Here is a 19,632-nt window from a genome sequence, read left to right as displayed (position 1 = left end):
AAGATACTCAAGGGAGATATACATGTCCCTTTTATGTCTTTAGAAATAACCAGGGGAGTGTTAAGTTACTGGACACCACTTTAGTCTGTTATTTGGCCTTCTGGAGTCTTCAAAACTTCTCTCAACAGTCCCTTATCAGGAAATGTCTTTGAGTGGGGACTTCTCAGAAACCGATTAAGGTAGCAAGCACAGGTATGCAATGAAGGGAGTTGGAGGAAAGGAGGCCGCTGGGAGCCGATCAATGGCAACAAAGTGTTGGTTTCTTCTCAGTCTGAGAGACTATTTTTTCACTTTGGGAGCTGGTTGGCAGCTGGCTTGAGTGGGGAGAAGAAATGAAGGCGAAAAGGGTTAAATGTGGGGTCATAGGGGGTGGGGTGAGTGGGTAAAGGAATAGAAGTCGACCTGTAAGGTGGTGAGCCAAAGGGGGAAGGAGAGAAGATTATGTTCTGTATAATGCAAACGTGGATTAAACTGTGATATCCTACTAAACTATATAAACTTCACTCCTACGCACTTGAGAATGGGGACTAGTGGGAAGGAAAGTTGCCAGCGACTTCCTCAAGCCTGCCCCTCTTGTGGAGGGTGGGGGTCGGGAAGGCCTGGGGTCCCGTTAGCACCAGTGATTCTGAGGATCAAAGCCGGTTCAGTCCGGTGCAAGGCCGTCCTCACTACCATCACCAGGGGCCCCTGCTAATACCGTTTCACACGTAATGTCACCCCCAAAGCAGGTCCCTCCTCAGCACTTAGTTATGGGATTCTCCTCCCTTCCCCAGTATATCTCTTTTTAAAAATATGTTTTCAATCAGTCATCTTCTGTGTTTTTCTTTTTTTCCTTCTTTCCTCTTTTTTCCTCTCTTCCTTTGGAGGGATCTGCTTTGGGGGACTAAAGGAAGGCCCAGGGGGTGGGCTGAGGGCTGCTCATTCACTCTGGGGATTTGCACTGGACACCTCTCAGTCTCAATTGCATAAGCCGCCCCCCATGTCTCACTGTTTCGCTTCACCCCCAAAGTGTTCTGCTAGTTACGTTCCCTCCACCTCCCTCCAGGTCTCCCACCCGCCCCAATCTCTTCTTGGGTTCCTGGCCCTTCAGATTCCCTGGTGATGTTTTGTTTCCTTCTGTTTCTTTTTCCTGTTTTGAGTGTCTTTCTTTGCAGGTTTCTGTGGCCCCACGATCTCCATTCCGCTCCCAGCTGTTCCAGTGCAAATTCCCCTTCCCTGGGGAAATGCACAACAGTGTTTCGGGGATTTGGGAAAGTTTTCTAGTTTGTTTTTCAGGTATTTTTTTCTTTGCTTATTTGGAGGGAATGGGAGGAAGTGGAAGCAGGGAGGTGGGAGGTGGGTTTTGTTCATTTCTTTTTTTAGCTCTAGCGGGCTGGGGCGAAGCGCGTGCGCAACAGGGTCGGCAACGGAACTACATTACCCATCGTCCACGGCGTCCCGGGCGCGAACTACATTTCCCCGAGGGCCCCGCGCCGCGCTCCCCGCGTGCCGCGGCCCAACGGCTTCGGAACGTCGCGACGTCATCTCCCAGAAGGCCTTGCGCCGCCGCGGGTAAACATCGCGGAGCGCGCGCTCGCTCGCTCGCCGCTCGGACCTGCCTGTCTGCGGCCTCGCTGGGCCGGAGATCCCGACGTCGGCCGTGGCGTCCCCGCGGCTACGCACCTGGAGGCGGCCGCCCGCGCGCGGGGCCCTTCGGGGAGCCGCCTCGATGAGCGCGGCGCAGGTGAGCGGGGCGCTGGGGGGGCCGAGGAGGGCGCGGGGCTGGCCAGGGGGGCCCGGGCCTCGGGCGTCCGTCCCGTCCCGTCCCGTCCCGTGCCCGGGCCTGAGCCTCTCCCTCGCAGCCCGGCGTGACCTTCGAGGACGTGTTCGTGGCCTTCTCGCGCAAGGAGTGGGAGCTGCTGGAGGAGGCGCAGCGGCACCTGTACCGGGACGTGATGATGGAGAACTTCGCCCTCATCTCCTCGCTGGGTGAGCCCTCGCTCGTCGCACGGCCCCGGGCCTCTCCCCCTGCTCGTGCCTTGCAGCCCCTCCTGACCCCGGGCCCGCTTGGGGGGTCTTGAGGGGCTGGGGAAATGGTCCTGGGGTTGGGGGGGGCGCACCCTGGTTCCTCGGATTGGACCTCGTCTGTCTGCGGCTGCTGGGACTGAGCCCTACGACCGACCTCTTGATCTTGAGCAGGGGTGGCGAACCAGTTCGACGCAGAGAGCCAACGTTTTAAACAGAGTCAGAGAGCCACACCACGCAGCGACGATCACTCACACAAAAGCATCTAATTCCAACAATAACCTATTAAACACACGCTGCATTTTGCCATTTTGAGGGAGGATCAAAATCCTGCAGTGATGGTGAGGGTGTGCTGCGTCCTCCACACTAAGAAGTGACGGCCAGATGTGACACAACATGTGACACACCGGTGTCCCCCCGCTCGCTGGCCCGTGCAGTTGTTTCTGAAGGATGGGAGTCGGGATGGCGGCTCGAAGATTTCTCCTCAGAGGTCCCTCCTCAGAAGCAGCAGAACAAAATCCAAACTTGGCAAAGAGCCGCGTTCATTTTGGCCGAGAGCCACGCGTTCGCCACCCCTGCTCTTGAGCATCCGGCCCTCCCCACGTCTCAGAAATGCTTATCAGCGGTGGCATGGGTTCCGCGCATCAGTTAGCAGCCTTGACCTACTTAGGTCCACTCAGTCAAGGGGAGCTGCTGAGACCCGCGGCGGCTCCTCTGGAAGGGACGCTGTGTTCAAGGTCATGTCCATGTTGGGAGACTGCCCGGCCCTCCATCCTGGCTGGCTGGCTTCCGACAGTCACGTATTCTCTCTAGTGGGGCCGTGAACAGCCGTTGCCCGGTTTAAGTTAGTGGCGGTGAGACACGGTGCCTGTCTTCTTGCTGGACTCCCCTTGAAAAAGAGTTTTTGGGCCTCACTTAGAGAATCAGCCAGAGCATGGGTATTGGGCGTAGTGTAGAGTCAGGTATTCTGGCCGCTTTGGCCTGACCCCTGCAGTGAGGAGTTTAGGGTTTGAAATTTTGCTGTGAGGGATTCGGGGCTCAAGAGTCTTCTATGAGGGGCTCTGATGTGAGGGACTCGAGGCTCATGAGAGCGGTGAGGGGTTCAGGAGACTGCAGTGCAGGGCTCAGAGCTCAGGAGTCTTTCAGTTAAGCAGAACTCAGCTGGCCTGGCTGTTCCTTGATTGGTGACCAAGTCACAGGTGTTGGGGCTAGAGAGATGGGGCAGGAATTCTGGTGGCTGAGCACATGTGCTCCCTGCTTTGGTTCCCAAGCATCACAGGAGCACGAGTAGCCCCATACTCTTGGGTCTCACGCTGAATATCTCGCCCATTGCTGCAGATTTTGGGGAGGGACGCAGGTCTCCCACCCCAAGTATGAATTCATAAGACAGCTCCAAGTCACTTTTCCTGATGGACATTTTCTGGGTTCTGACATGCAGGGAACGATGTGGAAGCCATCACCCACTTTGGGAAATGGAACACTTTCTGCCATAATCCTACAGGTCTGCTGGATTCCCACCCTCTGTCCAGCCTTCACCGCATTTTTTGTTGTAGGACTGGCAGTTTCCCAATCGCAAAGAATCGGCCGGATGTATCCTGAGGGGAACGAATCGCACCAGAGAAGGTAGAGGCAGCTGAGCCCCGGGGAAGCCTGGCTCTGGTGAGTGCTTTTTGCTGAGGGGTTGTCCTGTCAGGGCTGTCTAGAACCAGCAGGCTTCGGGTGCGCTCTGATCCCTTTTATGAGGGCAATGAGGACACCTGAGTGATCAGGGAGCCTTGGCTCCCCTAGGAGTCGGGCCCAGTGCTTCTTTAAAGCACTTGCAACCAAAGGCCTGCCTGAATAAGCATCAGTCTTTATGGTATGGCAGTATGAAAGCTCAGAGGTATTTCAGGAACAAGCCCATTTACTTGTTCTCAGGGCCCCAAGAAGGCCCCTTAAACTTCGACTTGCATTCTGCTGGTAGACGGGCTTCTGGCTAAAATGGTTTTGTACTTAACTCTTTTCTCAGTGCCCAAAGATCTTCAGCACAAGCCTGTTTTTTTGTTCCCCTTTTGCTTTGCTCACTTGTTTTTACTTTAGCTTGGGATCCCAGTAGTCCTCTGGCCCTTCCCATCCCCACATCTTCCTGTGAACGACTCATACGGAACTCCTAGCTGCTTTTGGTTCCTGCACTAATTGCATGCAGCACAGACACGCTCTTCTCAATTCCCTTCACTCACTTCAGCTACCACTGGCCATGCAGTGCCCTTGGTTTGGCTCATACATCCCAAGAACTGGGATGCTCTCAAAAACCTGGGTGAGGGCTGGATTGATAGCACAAAAATAGAGTATTTGCCTTGCTTGCAACCGACCTGGACGAACCTAGGTTCAATCCCCAGCATCCCAGCATCCCATATGGTCTCGATCCTGTCAGGAGTAATCCCTGAGCGCTGCTGGATGTGGCCTAAAAACCAAAAGAAAGAAACCTTGGGTGGAGAATTGGCGCAAGACTACCATGTTCTTTCTTGCTTGGGTCTCCTGTGTCTCTGTTCTCCTCCACGTGCATTGCAGCCCTTCCTTACCCTGTTCCCACTTTTGGGTTCTTTTGGCGTGCCCACAGGGTTCACTTGTGGGGCTGGGGAAATGGTCCTGGGGTTAGGGTGGGATACAACCTGGCAGGACTAGAGCGTTGCTGCGCCCTCATTCCTCGTATTGGACCTCATCTATCTGTGATCTGTGATTGCTGGGACTGATCCCTACTACCTCTTTTTTTTGGGGGGGGGGGATTGGGTCACACCCGGCAGCGCTTAGGAGTTACTCCTGGCTCCACACTCAGAAATCGCTCCTGGCAGGCTCGGGGGACCATGTGGGATGCTGGGATTCGAACCAATAACCTTCTGCATGAAAGGCAAACTCCTTACCTCTATGCTATCTCTCAGGCCCCCCCTACTACCTCTTGAGCATCAGTTGGGAGACGAGAAAACCATGAACTTTTAGGTCAGAGTGACAGCACAGTGGGGGGAGGATGTTTGCCTTGCACTTGGCTGACCCATGGTCCCACATCCCATATGGTCCCCTGAGCACTGCTGACTATGGCCAAGAAATCAAAAAGGAAAAAACCCATGAACCTCTTGTCATTAGTTAAACATCTTTCAACAGCCTTTATCCTCCTTCCACGTTACTGGAGGGGGAGGAGAACCCACCTTTATGAGGATTTTCTGTTCAAGTCTCCCCTTAGATGTGAACATTCAAGACTAGGCCTTCTGGTCGCAAGGCTCATTTATGTGACGCATGTTATCTGGCTCTAGGTTATTTGTTTTTTTGGGTCAAACCCAACAATGCTCAGGTGTGATGCCACAGACATCGGAGGGCAGCACTAGGGTCCTCCTCGGAAGACAGGTGGGCAAGCGGTCGGCGTTAACAAAAGACTCGAAGTCTTGGATGCTGGAAAGTGGCTAAGAGCTTTTGCTTGAGCTTCTGCTACAGAGCAACTGTATTTATGTCTCTAGGTTTTTTATATACATTTAACAGCAGGATATTGGCAAAAAATCAAAATACACCAATTTACAGGTTTCTCCTTTCAACACATATTACAATTTTCTAGGCATGCTGACCTTATCAAGAGTCAAAGCGAATCTTGCTATTTTTATTTTTTTTATTTTTTTTTTATTTTTATTTTTTTTTGGTTTTTGGGCCATACCCAGTAACGCTCAGGGGTTACTCCTGGCTATGTGCTCAGAAGTTGCTCCTGGCTCGGGGGACCATATGGGACACCGGGGGATCGAACCGCGGTCCGTCCAAGGCTAGCGCAGGCAAGGCGGGCACCTTACCTTTAGCGCCACCGCCCGGCCCCGAATCTTGCTATTTTTAAACCATAGCACTCTGGTGATTGTCTGCATTTACTATAGCCTGAGCTACTAGCAGGATTTTTCTTACATTTAATATGTGATAGATCCACCATTTTAAATCTATGTCTGCGGTCCAGGTTTAGGTCTCCAATCAATGTACAGCTTTGCTTCAAGCCTTCCACAACCTTCTTTATTTGCTTTTTTAGTAAATCCTTTTGTTCCTGTGTAAGATGACGTTAAGGAGGCATTGCTCTTATTAATATTTCTAAAAAGGGCAACTTATAATAAGACACTTTTTTCTTCATGCACCACTCCTCTGTCATACACTCCTATATAAGGTAAGGGGAAGGGATCAGGTATAGTTTAATCTTATGCTAAGTGGGCCATAGTCTGGTCCTATATATATATATAGGTGGTTCCCATCATTTGCCCTGTGTTAGACATAATAATCGTGTGTCTTGCTGCTTTTTTTTTTTTTTTTTTTTTTTTTTAGGAACTTAAGAAATCCTGTTTCCTTTACCTGGTCTATTTCTGCCTTATTCTAGGGACACTCATGAATCTGTCACAGTCCTTCAAGTGTCTCCAGCTGTAAGATTTAGTGCTACGGGATTTTCCCTAGATTCTTCTATGAGAAACTCTTCTACTTGTAACTGATCCAAAGTTGTGGCTAAATGATTCTTACTATTATTCTTTTTTTTTTTTTTTTTTTTTTTGTGGTTTTTGGGTCACACCCGGCAGTGCTCAGAGGTTATTCCTGGCTCCATGTTCAGAAATTGCTCCTGGCAGGCACAGGGGACCATATGGGATGCCAGGATTTGAACTGATGACCTTCTGCATGAAAGGCAAACGCCTTACCTCCATGCTATCTCTTCGGCCCTCTTACTACTATCCTTAAGAATATTAGTGATATGGGCCCGGAGAGATAGCACAGTGTTTGCCTTGCAAGCAGCCGATCCAGGACCAAAGGTGGTTGGTTTGAATCCTGGTGTCCCATATGGTCCCCCGTGCCTGCCAAGAGCTATTTCTGAGCAGACAGCCAGGAGTAACCCCTGAGCACCGCCGGGTGTGACCCAAAAACCAAAAAAAAAAAAAAAAAAGAGTGTTAGTGATAGCTTTTAGGCAAAATTCCTTGATTTTCTGCTAAAGGCTTATTTTTTTTTTTCTTTTTGGGCCACACCCGTTGATGCTCAGGGGTTACTCCTGGCTAAGCGCTCAGAAATTGCCCCTGGCTTGGGGGGAACATATGGGACGGGGGATCGAACCGAGTCCTTCCTTGGCTAGTGCTTGCAAGGCAGACAACTTATCTCTAGTGCCACCTCTTCGGCCCCTAAAGGCTTATTTTCTAAAATACCATTCTCGGCTGTTTCTTTGTAATTCATAAAAATTATTAATGTGCTCTCAAATGGTTATGTTATGGGTTTCTATAGAACTCAGTGTTCCCAGGTTACTGTAGCATGGAATAAGAAAAACAATCATTGTTCCCAGAAGCAGTACATGACATGGGAATATTTCCTTGCTACGGGACCATCTATGACTGTTCCAAGAGACTTAACTTCCTTGAAGCTTTTTGCCTCAGATCCGAGAGCATGACTTTCACCATGTCACGCGGACTCCACTGGAGCTGCCGTGACATCGATGCCAGTGGAGTCTGCGTGACAGTGTGGGAGTGCAGGTGAGCTGCTTTTCATGCACGACATGAGGCTTCTCAGGAGAGTTGAGTGGGGGTGGAAACACTGTCTAAAACTTTATTATCTCGCATAACAGCACTGGAGAGCACCTGTGAGTATGAGGAATGTCGGACTGCCTGTGACAGCCTGTTATTGCCCTTCTGTGCCTGGGCTCAAGGAATTTCCTTCTAATTCTGCAGGTCGTGTGCGTGCAGAGCAGCCTTACCCCAAGTTCATCCCTCAGCCGCTTTGAGATGTTTACTGAGAAGTTGTTTGTTTGAATGGACCTGCCTCAGCCAACGGCCAAGAACTCATGGGGGGAGCTTTTTCAGGAACTGCTAACTTGCATTTTTCAGCCAAGGGCCTCTGGGGAATTACATACACCGAAGAGAAAAGCTCTCATGTCATCACAGAGAAAATCTGAGACGAGTCATTTGCTATCCTGGAAAGACTCAGCTACTGACCCAGCCCAGGCCCTTGCTCTGCCCCAGAGAAGCTAAGCCTGTAGCTCTGCCTCAGGCTGTCATGGAACACAACAGAAATAGAACATCAGGAAAGGAGGAGGGAGAAGGGTTAAATCTATCAAAAGACAAATGCATTTGCAGCTCCTTTCAGGCTTCCTGACGGGCCCCTGCCACCTTTTCAGGAACTCTTATTGTCTTGGTTGTTGTCATTACCGAGGACTGTCCAATGTATAGAAAGTAAAAAGTCTTTATCTGATTTGACTCAATAATTTATTTTTAATTGCTTTAATTAAAAAACGTGGTTACAAAATTGTTCATGATTGAGTTTCAGACATACATTGTGGGGCCCGAGAGGTGGCGCAAACGGTAAGGCATCTGCCTGCCTTGCCCGAGCTAGCTTAGGACAAACCATGGCTCGATCCCCAGGCGTCCCATATGGTCCCCAAGCCAGGAGTGATTTCTGAGCGCATAGTCAGGAGTAACCCCTGAGCATCATCAGGTGTGGCCGATAAACAACAAAAATACATTGGATACTACCCTTCACCAAGTGCACATTTTTTTTTGCATCTTGGTTATTTTCCAGAGTCTGGCTATTGTAAATAGTGCTGCAGTGAATATACATTTGAGGTAGGGATTTTTGAATTGTATTGATCCTGGAAAACTTGGTGCTTGTGGCCTCACTGGGTAAGTTTCCATTACAGTTATCTGTTGGTACATGCCAAGCTGACCCAAAATGTGGCTTAGAGTAATTTAAACAATTCATTGTTTACCAAAGCAGAGTTGGTAGGACACTTAATATGCAGCCGGCCTCAGTTTGATTCCTGGCATCTCAGGTGGTTCCCGAAGCTTGGCAGGCATAATCCGTGAGCACAGAGCCAGAAGTAAGTTCTGAACACAGCCTGGTAACCTGAACGTTTAGTTTTTGGGTCACACCCGGCAGCACTCGGGTTCCTCCTGGCTCCTATGCTCAGAAATCACCCTTGCAGGCTCGGGACCATGTGAGATGCTGGCATTTGAACCACCGTCCTTCTGCATGAAAGGCAAATGCCTTACCTCCATGCTATCTCTCCAGCCCCTACCTGGCTGCTTTTGCCTTAGGTGATATCTGTGAGGAGATTCAGCCAAGTCATCCGTAAGCGCATTTCTCATGGGAAGGTGATTTGAGGAAGAATTCCAGTCCACTCTTGTGGTTTGCAGCCCGCTGACATGTACTTACGTGCTCATATAACACAGTTTTCTTGAAATTGTGAGCATTGCCCGACTCATTCCCTTTTTTTAATTTTTTCTTTTTGACTGATTCCCTTTCATGTCAGCCTTTCTGGAGTATCTTGTATGTGCGCAACGTAGAAGCGGATTGGAGGATGGGCCTTTTGCACCCCGCCTTGAAAGCTACATTCATTATTGCCGCCACAGTTGCAATCCCCAGCCCCCCCCCCCCCACCTCCCCAGTGCTGGAAGACTGATGGCAAAGCATGTGCTTTGCTACCGAGCTACGGCCTGGCTCTGCTTTCAGTTGTGTTCGGTTTCCCACCACTCCCGTGTTCCCAATTGCATGCTGCCCATTTGCAACCTGGGGTGCCTGTCGGGAGCAGGCTTGGGGCAGCGTGCGAGGAATAGGTGAAGGTCACGTCCATGATGCACCTTTCGCCCGTTTGGTCACTGGCATCATGCCTAGGCCCCTCTCTGTCCCTCAGTTTGGCTGACAGTCCGGGCTTCTCCCTGCACAGCGGACTCAGTCTCCTCCGCACAGCCCGGGCTGTAGCAGGAGGGGAACCCCTGCCCGCGCCCCTCGCCCTCCCCAGTGGCCAGCGGACCGCTCCGAGGCAGGGCTTTCTGAGGACTGGCCCCGCAGGAGGACTTGCAGGGAGCAGGCGGCTCCTCCGCATGCAGATGGCACAGAAGAGCCGCCCAGGTGCGTGTATGGCAAGGGCTTCCTTCATGCTGCCCACCTTGGCACGCACCAGCAGCCCTCCAGCCCCACCAGGCCTACCCTGCGGTGAGTGCGGCAAGGCCTTTGGCCGCCAGGACACTGGCACGACACCTGAAGGCGCACCGCGGGGAGCGCGCCTTGGCCTGGCCTGGCCTGGCCAGTGCGGCAAGGCCTGCTTCGCGAGGAAGGCCTTCAGCAGCAAGGACACGCCAGCGCAGCGCAGCGCAGCGCAGCACCGCCGCCTGGCTACACACCGGAGGGAGCCAGAGCTGCCACCAAGTTCTCCAGCCGTACTCCAGCCTCCTCAAACACCAGGAGGCCACTCAGCACGAGGCCCTACGCGTGTTCAGCTGCAAAGCCAGGCTGGCACAGCACCGGGCGTCCACGCGTGAGTGCGGGGAGGCCGTCAGCTGCAAGGACACGCTGGCTCAGCACTGGCAAAAGACCTAAGTGCAGCGAGCGCGCGCGACTTCAGCCACAGCTCCAGCCTCCTCGTGCACCAGAGGCTCCACACGGGAGCGAAGCCCTGCGAGTGTCCACAGCTCCAGCCGCCGCCTCCACCTGCGAGTGCGCACAGGAGGCGACCCTGTGTGTGCCGTGAGTGCGGCAAAGCCTTCCTTGGCAGTTCCTACCTCGTGCAGCACCAGAAAGTCCACACAGGGGCCGGGCCGTACAAGTGCAGCGAGTGCGACAAGCGTTTCAGCCGCAGTTCAAGTATCGTCTTGCACCAGAGGATCCACATGGGAGAAAAGCCATATGCATGTGGTGAGTGTGGGGACAGCAGAAGCTCCCAGCTGCTCCGGCACCAGAAGGCTCCCTCTGGGAACAGCCTCAGAAAGCCGTCCTGGTGGCACGTTAGCACATTCCCACTGCAAGAAGCTCTGGTGGTGCATACGATAGAGCTCCAGTGCAGAGCTGCAACCCATAGGAGCCCTCCCCACTCAGACCCATCTGCGGAGACTCCTGGAGCATAGGACGTGTGGTGGCTTCCCCGGGCATGCTAGGCTCTTCTCGGGGTCCTCCCACTACTGATGCAGGCACTGTCTTGTTCCAAGCTGATAGCATTTTGTGCCGGTCCCTCTGGGCTGCATTTTACCTCTGGGCCACCGAGTGTGTTCTGAGCCCTCATCAGGCCTCACTCTCTCCCGAGCCTAGAATTTCCCCGATGTGATAGGGCTCGCATCAGGTGTGTGTGGGCACCATGGCCCTTTCTGGTCAGTAGAGGTCAGCGTCCCACTCCCATGCTGCTCTGGTCTGTATCCGACTAGGCTATGATGCTCCTGCTCTCACTCCCAGGTACAAAGGTTTAAGGAAAGAATGTGTGCTCCTCACATGAAAGGAAGAAGGGCTTCTCTTGGCTCCAGGGGGCACAGTGGTGTGACACGCGCACCTCAATCACTTGTCCTAGTCTGCGTTGTTTCCAGGCTCATAAGAGCTTCATGCCTAACCATGTGGCCTGACATTCAGGATTTCCTGAGCCCCAAGTTTTCAGGACAGTGGCATGAACTTTCCAAAACTTTTGGAAGCAGCTGACTAAGGGCATAGTTCTCAGGATTATTCCATATACCCTAGTGCTGGAGAGGGGCTTGTCTTCTGGGACAGGGCTCAGTTTCTGTGTTCGAACCTCACAGGCCAGGCTCCTTGGCTGGGAGACCTCGAGGGCAATGCATGAGTCACAGTCATGGGAAATGCGTACAAGGGGTGGCGTGACTGGCAAGGGGGGCCACAAATGTTGAAGGAGGCTAGACTCCAGCATTAGAGCACTGTCCCTGCACAAGTGAGTCCCTCGGTGACCTTCCCCCACTCTGGCAGAAACCCCCAGACTCCCGGGGTAGGACTTATCCCATACGTTTACATTCCTAGAGATGGGAACGCTTACTATGAAAACGCTGCTGTCCAGCCAGTGCTGGCTCACTCGCTCAGGCAGGGTCTGTCCTTCTAGATGGGAAGTGGAATACAGGGCCAAACTAGTTGGCAGACATGACTTTCCAAGGAATGACTGTGACAAGATTTTTTTTTTTTTTTGATTTTTGGGCCATACCCGGTGGTGCTCAGGGCTTACTCCTGGCTGTCTGCTCAGAAATAGCTCCTGGCAGGCACGGGGACCATATGGGACTTCGGGATTCAAACCAACGATCTTGGGTCCTGGATCGGCTGCTTGCAAGGCAAACGCCGCTGTGCTATCTCTCCGAGCCCAACTGTGACAAGATTTTTATGGTAACTATTTAGATCTTAATGATTCTAAGAGGTATGTGCCTAACCTGAAATTATACACTACATGTATAGAAACATAATTATACGTATAGAATGTTCTTCCTTTCAGCACATGCACATGCCATGCATATGGTAAACCATCAGCACAGTCAAGGTAATAATTGTTTTCCACACAGCTGAGACTCTTCATGTTCTTTTGTGATCCTTCCCTCCCACTATTCACTTTCACAAGCATCAGCATTTTTCTAAACTTTCATGTAGATGAAATTACATAGTACCTATTTTCTGGACATGCTAGGCTCTTCTTGGGGCCCTCCCTTGCCTTTTTCACCATCTACAACATTTTTTATTTGTTTTTTTTGTTTGTATTTTTTTTTTTTGGTTTTTGGGTCACACCCGGCAGCGCTAAGTGAGAGGCTTGGGGGACCATATGGGATGCTGGGATTCGAACCACCGTCCTGCATGCAAGTGTGTGTGTGTCAGGAATTACTCCTGGTGGTGCTTAGGGAATCATGGGGTGTCTGAACCCGGTCTGTGGAGTGCAAGGTAAGTGCAATACCTGCTTCACTGTCTCACCGTCCCCTAACTCTTAGCTCTTGAGATCAAATCTGCTCGTAGTTTGTGTTGGGGGGAGTTACACAACTGGCAGTGCTCGAGCTGGTAAAACCCAGTCTCCTGCCTGCAAACATGCGTTCCTGGGTGTTGTTCTGTCTCCCCAACCCACGTCCACCTGTATTTCAATTACTGCTGCATTGTAAGCATGCATCACAGTAGGGTGTTTTTCACCCCTTTTAAAGGTTAAGAGGTTAAGAATTTATTGTACAGTTTAAGTAGATGAGTCCAGGTCCCTCCCCAAAATCCAACCCTCCTATATCCAAATAAGGTAGTCAAGAGGGTTGAACCCTTGCTACTCCATATAGTCCCCCAAAATCCATTAGGGAATGAAATGATCCTGAGTACCATTGTGTGTTACCCTCTCCAACAAATCATGTGGAACACACACACACACACACACACACACACACAGTGGTATATGCAAAGCAAAAACAAATAGAAACACAGAAAAAAGGTAAGCCCACTTTTACATTCAGAGCTATCAACAATTCTCTCCAAATTGGTAAAGATACAGAAAACTGAAGCAAAAAGCAAACAAAAAAAAAAGGTGGTGGGGAATCTGCCAATGTGATACTTTTGTTGTGGTGGTTTTGGGGTTCCACCCAACAATGCTCAGGTCTTACTCCTGACTCTAAACTCAAGAATCAATCCTGAAAGGGTTCATGGTTCCATATGAGGTAATGGGAATTGCACTCAGGTCAGCCATATGCAAGAAAAGAGCCTTCCCCACTGCACTATTATTCTGGCTACCAGATGAAAATTGTAACTTAGTAGAAATAATCATTTTTCTCTCCTATGTCACTTGCTTTGGAATTATTTCTCCAAAATAAAACACTTTCAGGAAAGTATGGATACAAATGAATAGGAGGGTACAGAGTTTAGGACACTTGCCTTGCATGTGGCTGACCAGGGTTTGAACCTTGGCACCCCACTTGGTCCCCAAAGCCTGTCCGTAAAGCCCATCAGGCTTTCCTTTGCTGAGTAAAGCCCAAAAGCCACAAAGTGGTGACAATGAATAAAATACTGACATACTAAGACGTTGACAAAACAAAATAATTATTCAGTTAATGAGGTTATATACATTAGTAATACATACTAAATTATTCCACATTTATAAAATCCCAGAAGTAGGAAATATCAATAGCAACAGAAAGCTAAACAGGAGTTATCTGGTAATAGATGAGGAAAAGGGGGATTTTTTTTTTTGTGGTTTTTGGGTCACACCCGGCAGTGCTCAGGGATTACTCCTGGCTCCATGCTCAGAAATTGCTCCTGGCAGGCACGGGGGACCATATGGGGCGCTGGGATTCGAACCGATGACCTCTTGCATGAAAGGCAAACGCCTTACCTCCATGCTATCTCTCCAGCCCCGAAAAGGGGGATTTTTTTTTTTTTTGGTTTTTTGGTTTTTTTGGTTTTTGGGCCACACCCGTTTGACGCTCAGGGGTTACTCCTGGCTATGTGCTCAGAAATCGCCCCTGGCTTGGGGGGACCATATGGGACGCCGGGGGATCGAACCGCGGTCCGTCCTATGCTAGCGCTTGCAAGGCAGACACCTTACCTCTAGCGCCACCTTCCCGGCCCCGAAAAGGGGGATTTTTAAAGGGACCAGCCAACTCGGGTTCTCAGGTGCAAAATGTACTGACACTTCTCAAACTCCACAGTCTACTGCAAACAACACTTAGAACAGCTAATGTACTGAACACAATCTCCAAGATCAGTTTAAGTACTTTTTATTAGGAAGTCAGAAAAGAGGGCCGGAGATAGAGCACAGCAGTAGGGCATTTGCCATGCACACGGCCAATCCGGAAGAACCCGGTGGGTTCGATTCCTGGCATCCTAAATGGTCCCGAGCTACCAGGAGCGATTTCTGAGCTCAGAGCCAGGGGTAACCCCTGAGCACCCCAAGATGTGGCCCCAAAACAAAAACAACAATAAAAAAAAAGTCAGAAAAATTACCAACATCGTGCCAGGGACCAAACCTACAAACCGAGGGTTTCTCATATGTGAGGCAAGCACCTGACAGCTGAGCTCCATACCCAGCCCTGGCTGAGACTGTTTTCTGGGGTCCTTTTCCTCCTGCTTTTTGGGCTACAGCAGACAGTGCTTAGGATTCTCTTCTGATACGTGGGCAACCAGATGGGGTGCTGGGGATCGAACCTGGGTAGGCCCTGTGTAAGGCAAGTGAACTATTTACTATCCTACTGCTGTAGCCCCTATGCCCAACTCTGGAGTCTTCACAGTCTATGAACTGCTACAAGTAACCAGCAGAAGGAAGCAAGCATCGTCCTGCTGCAGTCAGTCAGCCATGTTCATGCCTGAGTGGAGGCTGCAGGGAGGAGCGAGGCTCTTGAATGGCCTTAACTGACTGATGACTGTCCCTAGAGAAGAAAGAGGAACAGAGATGTGTCTCCTAAAGCCCGATTACTAATAGACGCCCTATAACGGACCACTGTGGATTATGACGTCTTCTCAGACATTTCAGCAAGGTTTGCGGGCCAGCCACCAAAACAAGCTTGCAAGACTTTCCCCAGTATTGCCACCACAGATCTGCCAGGTAACTGAAGCCCAGCTTCAGCTACTCACAATAGCCCCATTTCGAGACTCAGGTACTAGAAATTGTGTTGAACAAGGCGGTGGTAGACTCCTGCTTGCGAAGGCCTTTCTCCAGTGTGAACTTGCCAGTGTCGGATGAGGGATGCCCTCTGCCTGAAAGCCTTCCCACACTCGCTGCACCAGTATGGCCTTTCTCCAGTGTGGATTCTGTGATGCTGAATGAGCACGTGTTTGTGGCTGAAGGCCTTTCCACACTCGTCGCACACGAAGGGCTTCTCCCCATTGTGCTCTCTCTGGTGTGCAACCAGGTCAGAGCTTTGGCTGAAGAACTTCCCACACGCAATGCACTCGTAGGGCCTTGCCCCAGTGTGGACGCTCCAGTGTTTAATAAGTCTGTACTTGTGTCCCACCTCACTGCACTCGTAGGGCCTCTCTCCACTGTGGACACTCTCGTGCTGGGCCAGTGTGGACTTGTGGCTGTAGGCTTTCCCACATTCTCTGCACTTGTAAGGCCTGGCACCAGTGTGGACTCTGATGAACAACTAGGTTCGAGCTGTGCTTAAACACTTTCCCACAAGTACCACACGAATATGGCATTTCTCCAGTGTGGATTCTCCAGTGCTGAGCAAGAATGGGTTTGCGGCTGAAGGTTTTTCCCCAGTCACCACACTTGGAAGGCCTTTCTCCAGTGTGGACTCTTTGGTGCTGAACCAGTGGGTCTTTGCGGCTAAAAGTTTTTCCACACTCAATTCACTCAAAATGTTTCTGTCCACTTTGTAAGGCCTTGGTCTCTCCATCTTGAGCGTTCCTCTGTGGCTTCCATGTCCTGCCACTGGCATAGTCCTGGAAGCTATCTGAGGTTGCTGGGATGGCCCTTCGGCTCCCTGCCGTCACCCTGAACCTCTCGGATGCTGGGACAGAAAGGCAGCTCACAAGCAAGGCCCTGCCTTCATCTCCACAGAAGGATCTCTCTCCACTCTCTTGCTTCTGGCTGGGAAGGTTGACATGCGCCCAGGATTGTTCCCCACACATGACACACGTGTGTTTCAGCCCAGAATATGTTACCTGGTGGTCAGCTAGGTACAAAATGTCTTTCACAGGGGAGCATCTTCTGGCTGGAAGGACTGGTAGCGGCATTCGGATCCGTGACACTCCCACAGAACTCAGACAGAGAGGTAGCTGCTCACCCTCCATTCCAGCTGACAATCTGCAACAGTGCCAGGCGGGTGAGTTCCAATGGAGAACACTGGAAATGGGGTTACAAGTGAATCAAAAGGCCCTGTGGGTCTCCCTAGGACAAAGGCACAAACTGCAGTTGAGCAAAGATTAAAGTCCCAACAGCAGCATGGAGCTCAAAACTAGTTTCAGTAAGACCTGGAGCCAAGCTGCAAAGTGTTTCTTATAGCTACTGCTGAGATACTGTTTAAAGGAGAAAGGATGGCATATGCACATCTTAGGCATGCTAAGTACATAAGCGCATACATACGTACATACTAAGTACAACCTCATGTGCCTGGCACCGTGGGCCAGGCAGCTGGGGGACAGTACGTGACGTTACACAAGAGGGTGACAGCAAAGGGCCGGAGCAATAGCATACTAGATGCCAGGTTTGATCCCAGGGCTCCATGTGGTCTGCCAAGCACAACCAGAAGTGATTTCTGAGTGCAGTCAGGAGAAAGCCCTGAATATCACCAGGTGTGGACTCAAAAGGTTGAAAAATAAAAGCAGTGGGTAACAGCCAGAGATCAAATGTTTGAGCATAAACAAGTGCAAAGAAAGGAAAGGAAAGCGAAGTGTGGCCAACAACACTAAAGCAAGTGTGCGGTTAGAGTTAAGTCTAACCCAGAAGAGACGTATCTGGTGTCCTTCTAACTCCTGACATGCCTCAGGACAAGTGCACAGCCAGCTCCACCAAGTCTTGATGACAAGACAACTTCAAAGCAACAAGCCTGGGAAGGCGTGACCACACTGTTACCCCACAGGTCAAGGGGAGGGTCCGCTAGTGCAAGGGCACTATAGTGTCCCATCTTGAGGAGGCTCGACCCCAAGATCTAGCCATGTGAGCCCTCAGGGCTGGGACGGAGTCAGGGTCAGCTGAAGTGGCAGAGGTGGCCAAGTGCACAGTGTACGTGACTCTAGGAACCGGGAAAGGCGTCCGACCCAGGATTCCAGTCCACAGGGAGCTGGGCTGTCCCAAACAGCAGGGCAGCTCTCAGCCTGGGACGGGGAGTGATGGTCTTACCCAGAGGCGCTGTCCACGACAAGTTATCTAGCATCACTTCGTGGTACAGAAGTCCCCACTCCTCTTGGAGAAGTACACAGCCACGTCCTTGAAGGTCACACAGCTCTGCCATGGCGGGAGAGCCAAGACTGTAAGACCTGTGTTCCCACAGGCCTCACCTCCAGGATTTTCCGCCAGCCCAGCTTGGTGTCTCCTGTCCCTCTCATCACAGAGCAGCAGGTGGGCTGCACGCAAGGCTGTCCTTCCCTCATCTCAAACTCCAGCCATAATTCTGGGCCTGCAGAGATCATGGGTACTGTGTGACCCCAAGTACCAGGATGGGGGGGCAGCAGCTCCTATTCCTTCCCACACCATGTCTCTGGGTTCTTCTCTGCTGCACTACTTGGACCCCTCGCCCATTGTGGGTTCCACCATCAACCTTTCAGCCTGCTGCCTGCCTTACCACTGTATGAGAAGATTCCCTGAGAAGTTCAAGTTTATGAAGCATGCAGCTGTTTTTTGTTTGGGGACCAAACAATACCCAGCAAAGCTCACGGCATATTCCCAATCTTGAACCCTGATAGGCATGTACAAGGCCTTATCTGCTGCGCTATGTCTCTGGCCTCTACTTGGGGATACTCCCACCCGGAAACCCCGATTTCCCCTGCTCTGCACCCTACAACTCATTTCACAACCACCGCTTCACTTTACAGCTCAACATGTCTGCACATGACCCCAGGACCCCGAAACTAACCACTTCAGCGTGGTCGTATTTCTGCCTCTCAAAAGTCCATCACCTCCTCTCTCGGTGTGATGCAGCCCTAGTGGGTGGGTGTACAGAGCAGAGCAGTGTCACAGTTCAAATCCAGTTCCTGGGAAGTCCTTGCCCATGATTCCCAGGAAGTTTCTACTGGAATCTATTCAGTTGTCTTCTGAGGACAGGATGGTTGCTCCTGTGCAAACATCACAACCTGGACAACTTTGTGTCGTAGGTTGTCCCATTACAGTTCCCACTAAGCACAAAGTAAGTTCAGAAGAAAGGCCAGACTTGGTGCTCTCATGGTCTCGATATGTGTAATGAATGTCTGCCTGCATCAGTCTTTATGAAGCCTAACATTTAAGATTTGCCTTTCTACAAGGTCAGTTTTTGTTTGTTTTGTGGCCAAATCCTGGCAATGTTTGGGATTTATTCCTGACTCTGCAGTCAGCAATTACTCAGGGTGGTGCTCTGTGAACTATATGGTATGCCAGGAGTACAACCCAGATTGGTCAGATGCAACACAAGCATTTTACCTGCGATAAACTCCAGCTCCTGAACTGATATACTTGAATATCATCGCCAAAATGTTTCATCGTGCACTCTTTACATAGAAAGCAAGGATAGGGCCCGGAGAGATAGCACAGCTGCGTTTGCCTTGCAAGCAGCTGATCCAGGACCAAAGGTGTCCCATATGGTTCCCCGTGCCTGCCAGGAGCTATTTCTGAGCAGACAGCCAGGAGTAACCCCTGAGCACCGCCAGGTGTGACCCAAAAATCAAAAAAAAAAAAAAAAAAAGAAAGCAAGGATAAAGAGTAAAAGCAGGGGCTGGAGAGATAGCACAGCAGTAGGGCGTTTGCCTTGCACGTGGCTAACCCAGGATGGACATGGTTTGATTCCTGACATCCCATATGGTCCCCTGAGCCCGCCAGGAGCCATTTCTGAGCACAGAGCCAGGAGTAACCCCTGAACGCTGCTGGGTGTGGCCTCAAAACAAACAACAACAACAAGTAAAATCAAAATTGTGTCATCACTCATTCTTCTGACACTTAAAGGACTTTTGCTTTTTGGGTGGGTGGGGGGCGGCAGGAAATTTGGGCCACATCCTGCAGTGCTCAGGAAACCTAGGATGGGTACAGGAGTAGCCCTTGGGCTGTTCCTTCAATCCTTGTTTGCAAGCAACTTTAACCCTTGTACTATCTCTTTGGCCTGTTTCTGTTTGGGGGCCACAGCCAGTAGAGCTCAGGGGACCTTATGGGGTGCCGGGGCACGTACTCTAGCCCGGGTACTGTCTTTCTGGCCGTTTGAAATGGTATACAACAACGACCATTGCATCTTTTTTTTTTGTTTGTTTTGTTTTGTTTTGTTTTTGGGCCA

The 19,632-nt window shown here is 50.9% G+C and overlaps 1 protein-coding gene and 1 long non-coding RNA gene across 2 annotated transcripts; one reads left to right on the top strand and one right to left on the bottom strand.

Annotated features, from left to right (window-relative positions):
* The first annotated feature begins 1,626 nt into the window (after nt 1-1,626).
* Nucleotides 1,627-3,808, top strand: LOC126028085 (uncharacterized). The gene is made up of 3 exons (XR_007502374.1): nt 1,627-1,723; nt 1,842-1,968; nt 3,558-3,808. It is a non-coding gene; the product is annotated as an uncharacterized LOC126028085 (long non-coding RNA).
* An 11,393-nt stretch (nt 3,809-15,201) lies between these two features.
* On the bottom strand, nt 15,202-17,809 carry LOC126028739 (zinc finger protein 772-like). The gene is given in 4 exon segments (XM_049787665.1): nt 15,202-15,811; nt 15,813-16,188; nt 17,567-17,624; nt 17,678-17,809. Coding segments are annotated over 4 exon segments (1,044 nt in total). The 3' UTR covers nt 15,202-15,333.
* Between the last annotated feature and the right edge of the window lie 1,823 nt (nt 17,810-19,632).

Source organism: Suncus etruscus, chromosome 14, assembly GCF_024139225.1.
Source record: "Suncus etruscus isolate mSunEtr1 chromosome 14, mSunEtr1.pri.cur, whole genome shotgun sequence".
NCBI lineage: Eukaryota > Metazoa > Chordata > Mammalia > Eulipotyphla > Soricidae > Suncus > Suncus etruscus.
The sequence above is the reverse complement of the archived record's forward strand: the minus strand, read 5'-3'. Positions and strand labels throughout refer to the sequence as shown.